Source organism: Odontesthes bonariensis, chromosome 9 (genome assembly GCF_027942865.1).
Source record: "Odontesthes bonariensis isolate fOdoBon6 chromosome 9, fOdoBon6.hap1, whole genome shotgun sequence".
Taxonomy (NCBI): Eukaryota; Metazoa; Chordata; class Actinopteri; order Atheriniformes; family Atherinopsidae; genus Odontesthes; species Odontesthes bonariensis.
In genome coordinates this window covers 31440103-31452467 of record NC_134514.1, presented here as the reverse complement: position 1 = coordinate 31452467, position 12365 = coordinate 31440103, and the positions used below count along the sequence as shown (strand labels likewise).

Sequence of the window (12365 nt, the reverse complement as noted above, 5' to 3'; positions counted from 1 at the left end):
TTTAGGAGTGAGGATATATGTTGACCCCTTCACTTACGAGGATCCAAATCAAGCTGTCCGTGAGTTTGCCAAGGAGATTGACGCCTCCTGTATCAAGATCGAGAAAGTTATTGGAATCGGTAAGGAGAAAAGTTTTTCTTTTTAATTCAAGGCAGAGCACACATTTCAGTTAATGTATAAACAACCGTTATAAACTGAGTGTAAGGAGCCTCTGCAGTAACAAACACTTCTTTGGGTAGAAGTCTCTATGTAATTTATTTTATTTTTTTTTTGACATCTGTTTGATGCAGATGTTGAATATAAAACCCAACATTTTTCTAGAGAGTGACATTTGGTCTAGTTATAAAAACATGATAAGTTTAAAGGAAAGTCAGGATAAGCTAAATCCTGTTAGTGTTACTGTTCCTGTGGCTGGACAAAAGTCATCCAATGACAAAATAATAAAGAGAAAGAATCAATATCTTATTTCCTCTTCTTTCCCTGCTTCAGTGGATAACAGGCAGAAAAAGGCAGGAGGGGATTAAGGCCCTGATCAATGTTTAAAGTGGAACCCTTTTCACTTACACACAACCAAACACACACTATTTCCATTTGATTTATAATCCGTAGATCAGAGAGCATGGCTACCATCGTTCCACATTTTCATTGCAGCACATGTGTTCTCAGGGGAGTTTGGCGAGGTCTGCAGTGGCCGCTTGAAGATGCCGGGCAAGAGAGAAATCTGCGTGGCTATAAAGACGCTAAAAGCCGGCTACACTGACAAGCAGAGGAGGGACTTCCTGTCCGAGGCCAGCATCATGGGCCAGTTCGACCACCCCAACATCATTCACCTGGAGGGCGTGGTCACCAAATGTATGTCCTGCATGTGGCTGTCACATATGGGGAAATGTTGTACCATTGAGCTCACAAACCCACACACACATAGAAATACTAAACTATTTACACACAGTTACAGCTACATTCCAACAACACAGAGAGGACATTCAGCCTGAAAAAATACAACAATAAATCATAAAAAATTATGTCTTTGGAGAAAGGTGAGTACTGGGACAAAGCAAACTTTACCAACCAAAGTTGGTTGTTTGTGCGCTGCAGTGAGAGTATTCATATGTAAACTGTATTACAAAACCTTGTATTTGTTCACATGTGTGATGTCCGGACGTCCCGTCCAGGGTATCCCCAGGTGGCTTTTGTCCAGATGGAAAGGGTGCAGTATTAGTAGGGTGGGGGAGGTGGAGTTCAGTTGGTAGTTGGGCAGTTGGAAGGGGGTTTAATGGGTCCAGGAACAGGCCCTGTAGCACAGCTCCAGACTCATTAATCATGGTGTCAGCTGTAAATGTGTTTGGGGTTAGGGAGTGATACCCTATCCCTCCTCTATCTGCTTCTGCATGGTCACAGAACACTGGCCTAACCCCCCCTCCCAACTCTGCCTGTGGCGCTCTCTCCTCTCTCTGTCTCTCTCCTCCTTTCACACCTTCCCCGATGGCATTCATTAGGCTGTAGGTGAGTGCATGCGTGAGTACATGTAAGAATGTCTCCTCAGCGCTGTGATAGCGTGCATGTGTGTGTGAGTGTTACCACAGCTGATGGCCAGCCCAGTTAGATGGATGAAGTGCCTTAATGTGTTGTGACACAACAGCCCCAGACTATCTGTGTCAGATAACAATGTCTGTATCACTGTTGAACACATTGGTCTTGCACACACACACACACACACACACACACACACACACACATACAGTTAGATGGACACACACACGAAAAAGCGCACACTTCACCCAGCCGGAGCTGAAAGCGAACAGCAGCACAGGCAGAATTGCTTATCACCTATCACACCTCTCACCACATGGAACGACCTCTCAGACCTCGCAGAGACAGAGTGAGAAAGACTGAAAAAAGGCAGACAGATGGACAGGAGGGAGGAAGGAAGAGAAATCTGAGACAAGCGGCAGCCCAGGAAGGTGCAAATAGAGATGAGAAGAGGAGGAGGCAGGGAGGTGGTTCAGAGCTGATGGTTTGGGTGGAAGGCAGAAAACAACAGTCAGAGATATAGTAGGGGGGATGTTGGAGGACTTCTGAACCGTCTGCAAAAGAAAGAGATGTTGCGAGACTGAGGAGACACATGAAGGGGAAGCAGATGAACTTTGCAGCTGTGACAGTAGCCGACATGAAAGAATAGTGAGCTGAAGCTGGAAGGTCATCACTCCCACTCATCCACTTTTACTTTTCAAAGCTTGATACAAGGTTTGGTCAAATGAGTCCTACACAGTTTAGAGTGTCAGTGGAATATATTAAAAATCCATTATTTGAATTGCATTCTGCTCTCCATTACAATCGAGTTAAAAGGAATTCTCAAATTGGCCTCAGTTTGCTGGCATGTCCAACAGAGCCAATTAAGGCTTATTAATAATGGACGAACTCCAGATCAGCACTAAACTACATAAATGCTCAGAGATCTCTCACTGAATACCGCTGGCTGCTACCCACCATCTTGATGTGGTCATATACTTGAAGACTTCTACAATGTTGTGTGTTATAAAGATCTAGTCTCCCCTAGAGCTTGAAATCAGATGTGATATGTTTAAGAACTCTTACACTGAAATAAGAGAATGCTAGTTTTAAAAGGATCTGCTCTTAAAAGACAGATCATTGTTTGCTCTAAATGCCAGGGCCTCCGGACTTGCCCAACTCTCCCCCAATATTGTCCCCCTGTTGCGTTTCCCTCAAACTCCACTGTTTCAGTGGCAGGTGATAATCGGCCCTCTAATGCAGATCTTGCCCAGAGTTCATTGCCAAAGGCAGCAGGGCGTACTCAGTAAATATGGAATTAGCATGCAAATGGACTGGAGGGAAGAGGGCGGGGCTGGGAAGGCGAGAGTTTTAGGTCGCAGGTCAGATGCTCCTCAGACTTGATTGCGAAGCTGTCAATCACCGGCCGCCCCAGGGCAGAGGTGCACAACAAAGGGAACAAAGATGGCTGACAAAGAAGGCCCCACATTCTCCTCCAACTTTAGCCCAACTTCCTCTTTTTGGGGCATCACTAGAGTACCCCGTAATTAATGGAGTGCCAATCACGCGGCGGGTATGGCGGTGACTGACGGCCTCTTGGCATGGCAAAAAGCCTGCTGTGGAGTGGAGGGACTTCACTTTCTGGACCTCAGTCACTCGGCTGGCTCTCTGCTGCTTCAGGCATTCAGAGACTCATAGGATATTTTACAAAGCCTCACCTCAGAGCTGCAAGATTAGGTCAGCACTTCTTCTCAAAGAAATAAGCTTTTAAGTCCACCTAACCTTTCCTTTTCACATGTAACACAAAGAATAAGGCTGACCAAGGAGGATTTTGTGGCAGCACTTTCCAGCATTTGCTATTGCCATGGCTGGTTAGGCACCAGCATGCTGCCTTTTTAGAACAAAAACTAACCAGCCATCCTTCTTTTTCTTTCTTCCTCTACTCATGTCTGCTTTCCCCCCTCATCCTTGGAGACAAAGACAAACAGAGACCCACCAGGGAATGTCCACCCTCACTGCCGACTGCCACAGCTAAGATAAAGACACAGACGCTCCCCCATGATAGACAGAAGGGGGAAGCAAGGGAGTTGGGGTGAGAAAGGCCACAGAGGAGTGGTGGGGCTCAGGGGGAAAAGAGGGGGACAGAGAGTGAGAGCGAGGGAAGACAGTAAGCTGAGAGTGACAGATGCATTCAAATCTGATGCAGAAGAAAGAGGGCAAAGGGACGGTCAACAACAGGAACAGTGAGACTGAGGGATTCTGGGTGGGCGGCTGTGTATAACACATCCAATGTAACATCATATTTGCATGAACACAAAATGTGTGTAGTTGCGTTTTGTTTTAGTGGAGCTGCCTTTGAATGTCCAAGTAAAGACGGGAAATGTTAGGGGAATACTGAGCTAATTAAATCACTACTGGACAGGGATGGATGGCCTAACACACGCACATAGATTTCCTCAGGATCCCGACTGCTATGTGGAGCTGTGATGTGCATCATTTACCTCCATAATCATCTGCCTTTCATTCTCTCTCTCTTTAGGTAAGCCGGTGATGATTATCACAGAGTACATGGAAAACGGATCGCTGGATGCATTCCTGAGGGTCAGTCATGCATGTCTGTCTGTGCACATGTGTGTTTGTGTGTGAAACAACCATAGCACACTGAAGCCATCTTGTCTCTGTAATGTCATCTGCTGAAATTACAAGTGTTGGTTCACAAACATGGGCCCTAATCATCATCTTTGACAAGGAGGTTGGAGCTGGTTGGAGCTGGTTTTTCCTTTGTATTTCTCCTTAGGTTCGCTCCACTTCAGGTTATTCTGATTCTTGATAATTCATGTGAGATGGAAAATAAGTAATAAGAAAAAGACATGTACAATAGTACAATACTTAAAAAATGTGCTGCCTTGGCATTAAATAAAGTAGCAAAATGGTCAGAAAGCAAAATGTCTTATAAAAAACAGTTACTCTGTATTTTTGAGTGCCGTTACAGGCTGCTGTGAACCTGCCTGTGAGGGAGGTCTGTATTAGGATGCTTTTGAGTCTAAAAGGCTGTGTTTAGAAAATCCAGTTGTATACGTCTGTCAATAGAACAAAGACAGAAAGATCACAGGACAAATAGCCCGGAATCTTTTTTTTTTTTTCTACAGAAGAATGACGGTCGCTTCACAGTCATCCAGCTCGTCGGCATCCTGCGTGGCATCGCATCGGGCATGAAGTACCTATCAGACATGAGCTATGTTCACCGTGACCTGGCAGCTCGAAACATCTTGGTCAACAGCAATCTGGTGTGCAAGGTGTCCGACTTTGGCATGTCTCGAGTGCTGGAGGACGACCCAGAGGCTGCGTACACCACCAGGGTGAGTGTATGTGTGGCCAGCTGAGTCAGTTGTTTGTCTGCATTCCAACCTTTTGTCAAATTTCATTGATCTGCCCAACTTTCAATTGAAGGGAGGCAAGATCCCCATTCGCTGGACAGCCCCGGAGGCCATTGCTTACAGGAAGTTCACCTCAGCCAGTGACGTGTGGAGCTACGGCATTGTCATGTGGGAGGTGATGTCATATGGCGAGCGACCATACTGGGACATGAGCAACCAAGACGTAAGTCTGGAAAAATGCAATCACATATAGATAGTCATAGTTAATAGACAAGTTGGAAATATCGCAGAATATCAGAGGTGTGAGCTAACAAACTGTTCATCTAACCTGGTTATACAGGTTAATTCTGTGGAGGTCATAAACGTCAACAACTTCCACTTATAATGATAAAGAAAGTTATTTCTGCACAGCCAAATGCATGTAGGTGCCTAAAGGAAAGCAATTGAATTTATTTTACATTAAGACAACATGGTCATCAAGCAGCTGAACTCACACATGAGGTCACTAACATCAGCTCTAATCTTCATCTAGGTTATCAAGGCCATCGATGAGGGCTATCGGCTGCCCCCACCCATGGACTGCCCCGTGGCTCTCCATCAGCTCATGCTGGACTGCTGGCAGCGGGAGAGGGCCGACCGGCCAAAGTTCGGGCAGATCGTCAACATGCTGGACAAACTGATCCGTAACCCCAACACGCTGAAGAGGACTGGCAGAGAGACCACTGTCAGGTGAGGGGCCAGGTGCAGAGAATGATGAGAAACAGATGATTAAGATTTGCAGTTCAAATGAGTACAATAGGATGACTAAATTCCACAGAAATGTCACGTGCAAATGAATGTCCTTGCCTCACAGATCATCAGGTCCATGTTTCATAGTGTTGAAGCTAAACCGTAGCCACATATACTGCATGTGTGTATATATGTGTGTGTAGGCTTTTAATCTGTACATATGCGTCCTTGGTCAGACTCTAAAGACCTCCATTCTCATAATATTAATCAGATGGTAATTATACAAAAGCACCAGTTCTACATAATGACTGTTTATAACAACAAACGTCTAATGACCATCGTAACTTTCCTTCAGAAATCAATGAATATGTGCTTGTTGTAGATCACGAAGGCGACCTGCAAATATGTGAAATAATCACAAACTGACAGCCTACACTCACGAAGTACAGCAAAATGTACAATATGCTTAGTATTTCACCGGTCACACGAACACACACATTTTTATTCTCTTTACATTCACCATTAAACATGCTCTACCAGCAGCGTGTGTCTTTTTTCTGCACTAACTGGCTCCCTAATGGATTTCACTGCAAACCAGCTTTAATGGTGCTGTACACTCAGGAATGTAGTTGCTCAAACCTGAGTTACGATGTAATGCCGAGTTAAAAACAAACATTAGCCCGCATCACTGACACCATTACTCTTCAGCAGCTAAATGTGTGAAGAATGACCTCTGTGTGTTTACAGACTCGACACAGAGCGGCGGGAGTCTGTTTGAGTTTAACAAGTGTGTGAGCACTTGTGTTGTACAATTACACACTCTTACCTAATGGGACACAGTGAGAGTGAGAGGGGAGTCCTTGTGGAGTAATTAGCAGAGCTGGATCCTATAAATGCAGCTTTTACGGTGACAGAAGGAAACATAGAATGTGTGTGTGGATGGAAAATGATCTCTCTGGATTATCTTTACTAAAAGCGGAAATATGGAGTCGGTCGTACTGTCCTCAGAGTTCAAGTCAACATCATCCTTTTTTAAAAGAAAGAGTCAGCGATGAAGAGACACCTGAGAAACCAGATGACACGGCTCAGACCCACCGACCCCATGTAAATGTTTTATGTCTGACAGAGTTGTTCTGTAAAATAAGGATTAGGTAACTGTGTCAGAGCCTGTTTGACTTGGCTCAGTCTCTGGTAGAACCTACAAAAACAGAGGTGAACCCAACAGATGTGCTGATTCAATCAGAGCAAAAGCTGAGAGAAATGTAGCGTGGTACTTTTTACAGTTGGTGGGAAGCTGCCTGTAATTACACAAAGTGTAGTTGTCATGGTAAAGCAGTATAGTCCAGAATGAGGGAAATGTTTCCTGTGACAGTGCTGTAGCTGAAGCTATACAGACTTGAATATCGAATATCATTGCGTCTCTGGGAAACACATTTAAACAGAATTTAACTTCACTCATTGGTTTGCAGACTGTTGGTCATACACGTCATGGCTTTGGTTTATGAGCTGGACTGGAGTTCTTCAAACACTGACTACAACAGCAAAACTAAAGTGAAAGTGGAGATGACGTTGGATCAACCCGAGAAGTAGTATTGAAGCTAAAATGAATGAATACTTTTCTCTCCTCTACCCACAACAGGTCCAACACCACCCTGCTGGAGCCAGGGAGCCCTGACGCATCCTCAGCTGTGGGCACAGTGGAAGACTGGCTGCAGGCCATTGGCATGGAGAGATACAGCGACAACTTCACAGCAGCCGGTTACACCAGTCCAGAAGCTGTGGTCCATATGACACAAGAGTAAGTGGTGATCAAAGAGGGAAAGGAGAGAAGAAAAGAAAGAAAAGAAATAAAGGAAAGTAAATTCTGTCAGTGTGGTCTGTGGTAGGCCAACATTTTTATTAGATATAAAACAGTCGTAACCCTATCTTGAAACAAAGTTAAACTTTGTTCACTCTCTTCGCAATAGTTAGATGACTGATACCACCATGTCTGTAGATTAAATATGAATGACATCCAGCCTTCAGTGAGCTTAACACAGAGGAAATGGTGAAGAAGCTAGCTTGATTCAATAATTGCACCTGAGACGATTCCAGGATATAGGTACCTGTTTGCTTTCCCATCTCCAAAAGATTTGGGCAGATGAAGATATCAACCAGTCCGTTTGCTTCAGCTCAGCTGCAATATCTTGTGCAAATAATACATTTAATGCATCTCTGCTTTTGCCATTTCCTGTAGTATTTTCACTTTACTGAATGAATGTGAAATCCCATACAGCAGTTAAACTGTCAGCCCCATTTCCACCTGAAGGCAGGAAAATCCCTTCATATGTGTGGTTTTGTTGTCATCAGTCCTAAAAGGCCTTATTTCCTTCATCTTTTTTTCAGGGACATGGCACGCATCGGCATCTCTTCGACCGCTCACCAGAGCAAGATCCTGACCAGCGTCCAGGGAATGCTGTCCCAAATGCAACAGATGCAAGGCAGAATGGTTCCTGTTTGAGACAACAAATTAAAAGGATCAAAGTGACTATTGCTTACAAATGAAATTAATAGATAACAAAAAGACGAAATATGAAAGAGACAAACTATAAATAGTTTACCTCATCCATGCACTTTAAATTGGATATAAAAGAAAACAAGATGAAGAAAAAAGTGTTGAAAATGGCACTTTTGGAAAAAAAATCTGACCTATACCTTGCCCTTTTTGTTGTTCTGGAGTATGGAACACTTCTGTCTACAACATTTATGGACAGATGGAAGGACGGCTGGAGAAGTGCTTCCGAGTGGCCAATCTGGAGTGCCTTTAACGGTCTGTAAAGAAAGCGAAGGAAGGGGGAATCATGCTTTTCTTCTTCCTTCTGGGCAAAGTGTTGTTTCTCGAACTTTCTTCCTGGAATAATCCAAGGAGCAGATTTTTTTGATTATCTTTAACTGTGTTTATTGTACATGAGTTGTTTCTGTGGGACTCCCAGGCTGCCCCAGCCACCATTGTTCTCTCTCCCAGCTGGATCTGTTTGATATCTCAGACAAAATGGAGGATCCTACAGATATAAAACAGTGAATCTCTGGGAAGTTGGTGTTGCATTCTGGAGGGAGACGCTGGTGCAGGAAGGCCTTTCTGAAGGAGCTTTTTGTGGTTTTTTGCCCTGTCCTGGCCTTGTTGTTTTCCCAGGATGCTGAATTTTGTTGCCCTCAGGACGTTGCTGAGAATGTCTTTGATCTTCCAGAGGAGCCTTCCAGCTCCCCTGTCTTCCCGAAAATGCCCTGTTACACCTATGATAAACACACAATCTGGATTCTTCCGTTCATGTCCCCTCTGAATTAAAGCTCCCACCCTCCACCACTGCAGGGTCAACCAAGCCTTCTTCAGCACGTTCAATGGACACCTGTTTGGATCCAGTTCAACTGGTTGTGTAAACAGTACGCAAGATGAAGGAATTTACTCGCTCCAAAGAGCAGTGGGGATGAAGAATGACTCATGATCATCAGGTTGTCAGGAATATAAACCAGAAAGAATGTGGAGGATTAGTCAACCTGTCATCAAGGTGAGGATCATTTGTATAAATTTTTTTATTTCTTATCCACACTCAGCCCAATAATAGATTCACTGGATTAAACCTTCTTTTATTTTCACAGTATTCCTTCAGTATCAAGTAGGTCAAGCCATAAAGTGCCTATCAGAGTCTTTAGACCCTACACAGCTCCCATCACTGGCCCTCAGCTCCACAAACTGTGTTAATTAACAAGCAGGTTACACCACCTCAGGCAGCTGGAGCAGATCAATAGTTACTGGTCTGTGATCAGTCTGCAGGCCTGGTGCCTCTGGCATATTAATGAGATGAATTAATCAGCAGCCAAACTCAGTACCAAGACAAGGCACTCTTGGGTTTAGCTCAGGTCTTGATTCATTTTTTTTAATTTTTTTTTTTAACTGAAGATAATTTATGCACTCAGATCAGAACACACTCCCACAGGATGATAAAACATGGCTGTAGTTTACGCAGCAAGTTAAATCTCCGCTGAGCTCCTCTTACATAAGTGCTATATTGATTTATTTGACTCTTATTATTTGACTTAGTTACCAGTTAGTTAGGCACTATAATGAGCTGAAACCATTACAGAGCCTCCTGTTATATACGGCTGTTGCTGGTTATCGTTCCCATCATGATTCACCTGACATCTATTCTTCAGTTCATGTCTATAAAATTACGATAAATGTCAAAATTTCCCAAGTCACAGATGGTGTGTTTTAATTGCTTATTTTTCACCTGGTTTAGTTAAGAATTCTGAAAATCGTACAGTTTAGAACATAGAAGCAACAAGCATGCTACTTATTGAGTTAGTTTATACACTGTGCTCTAACTAATGAGCTTATTAATTAACGAACCATCTTGGCTATGTGGATGAATTGTATTTTGTATGATGAGGGTGTTTGTTTTAAGCAGTTAACACCAAACTCGATATTGAAAGTTTGTTTTGGAATAGAAGCATATAGCTCATGTAAATCGAAACATGCGGCTCTTTTTAACACATGATATAACAAACAATAAGCAATCAATATAAGAAATGTTGCTGACATCACAAATTATTTCAGTTGGTAACTAACTCTTGCTGCAGTAGCAGGACTCATCTCATAGGCTCGCTCTATAAATGCCTGTTTGTGTGCTTTTTTGTTGTGTGCCAATAAATCAAGGGCATGTTTCACATATTAAGTCCAAACAACAGTATGTGGTACACAAACATTAATATATTGTGGCCACAAAATCCATATTCCCACTGCAGGCCGGCAGTTTGCAGTTTCTGGCTTTGGCACCCGACATTGTTTCTCAGATGAGTCGAATGTTCCATGGGGCTGCAGAGCAGGACGCCGAGCAGAAACTGTTTATATTCAAACCCACCATGACTGATGCAGCCTCTCATCCCCTGCCCTCCTTTTTCTTTCTCCTCAGCTGCTGCTGTCCATCAGAAACAGGATCTCGGCCTGGCTCGCCAACACAAGAATTCTTCCTCTATAATGTTCTTCTCCTGCTCTCCTCTCTTCCTTTTTGGGGTCTCTTCCAACAATGAGATGACAAATCCATTCCCAAGCGCTTCAAACGTCTGCCGTCACAGCATATCACCTTGACAGCCTGTCTACCCTGTGCTTGAATCACTATGAATGATCTTACAGCATAAAAAAGAGACAATAAGAAGAATGTAACATCACTGAGAAATCCTGCTCCAGCTGATAATGTGTGTGTGTATGTGTTTCTATTTCATTTCATGTATGAGTTTTAGTTTTTCATCGTTCTGTTTGCATGTAGAGTAGCAAGGGTTTGATCTGAGCGTGTGAATGTGGAGTGTGTGTTTGTGCGTGTACCTCTATGAGTGACAGAGTCCTAGAAGAACTATCAGCCATTGTGTCTGTTTTTATGCCAATGTAGTGGTGGTGGTGGTGGGGGTGAGATAACAGAGCTGTATAGATTTTAATTTAAAAAAATGCCTGGACTTTTTTTGCTTTTTGTCTTATCTTAAAAAAGGACAACCTAAAGTGTGTCGCTCATGTTGTGCAAACTCCACTGAGCAACAGCGTTTATCAAACAGCTTTCTGGAATGTGACCAGTGTCAGCTTTGGCCCGCAGCTTGAAAGTGGACATACAGAGACACCGCTAGGTTTGACTGAAAGTTTCCCGCGCATATAAAAGCAGGCAGGAGTTCAGACTCATTCCACGTCAAGGATGAAGCATCTATATCAATGTGAAAAGGTCACTCCTGTACATACAAAGATCAGAAGAATGAGGGAAACAGTGTCCAAGAACATGCAGCTACAGGCTTAACCCAATGGACTGTATTCCTTGTGGTCCGATCTTTTTCAACTCTACTTACGTGAATGTTTTTGAATTCATGACACTTCATATAATACAGAAACGCCTCAGTCCTTAATGCAGCCCTTCAAATCTTTCCATATTTTGGCAGTTTGTCCCTCCTCTTTTGGGGGGAGGGGGTGTTTCTATAGAAAAAGGACCTGTTTGGAAATATGCAAGACATTTTAGGAAGAGAAGAAAACCAGAATGTACTGTAAAATACTTTTTCCTTTATGTAAATGAGTTTAAAACATGAAAAAGAAGAAAAAAATTAACAAAACACAAGAGTTAATGTTTGTCATTGTATGCCTTCTGATGCCAGATGATCTAGCCATGTGGATCTAACATTCTCTTGATCTTTTTTTTTTACTTTTGTTTTGGTCAAGGAGCTCTAGGTACATGTAACTTATGTCATTTATTTATGTCCTTTTATATCTAGTTTGTAAAATAATAGCCTAAAGTGAAGAAAATGAAGGAGTGCCAAGATGCATTCTTATTAAAGTAGAAACTACCCAACAGTCTCTGTGCCTTTTGTTCATACACTCATATGCACTGCAGTGCAGCATGTCATATGTTATTCCAGTCATTATGTCTGTAGAGGAGAGCTGTTTACAGATTTATATGATCTCATGCAAAGGGAGTTAGTAATAGAGGGAAAAGCCCAAAGTATCCCATCCAGCAGTTTCTGTGCCCAATCTTTGCTTTGTGTTTGTCACTGTTGTCTGAGTAAGTAAGGCAGTCACACACATGCACACACACACTTGCAAAATGATACAAAGGCTCTGTCTGTTGGCAGTTTGAATCCTCTGCTGCGCATGTTCAGCAGATTACACGACTCTGAATTCAGACTTGGCCGTCAGCTCCTCTCAGGTCTTGAGGCAGCAGCTAACGCCGCTCAGCGCACTGC

General features: G+C 43.2%; 1 protein-coding gene across 2 annotated transcripts in view; it reads left to right on the top strand.

Annotated features, from left to right (window-relative positions):
* The window catches only part of epha4l (eph receptor A4, like), a 53053-nt gene extending 41077 nt beyond the window's left edge, over nucleotides 1-11976 (top strand). For both annotated transcript variants that reach the window (XM_075474016.1, XM_075474015.1), the window contains exons 10-18: nucleotides 6-119; nucleotides 667-852; nucleotides 4049-4110; nucleotides 4659-4868; nucleotides 4960-5109; nucleotides 5419-5615; nucleotides 7255-7413; nucleotides 8001-9160; nucleotides 10565-11976. In XM_075474016.1, coding sequence (XP_075330131.1) covers nucleotides 6-119; nucleotides 667-852; nucleotides 4049-4110; nucleotides 4659-4868; nucleotides 4960-5109; nucleotides 5419-5615; nucleotides 7255-7413; nucleotides 8001-8115 — 1193 coding nt within the window. In that variant the 3' untranslated portion in view covers nucleotides 8116-9160; nucleotides 10565-11976. The remainder of the gene's footprint in view (nucleotides 1-5; nucleotides 120-666; nucleotides 853-4048; nucleotides 4111-4658; nucleotides 4869-4959; nucleotides 5110-5418; nucleotides 5616-7254; nucleotides 7414-8000; nucleotides 9161-10564) is intronic.
* Nucleotides 11977-12365: the final 389 nt, after the last annotated feature.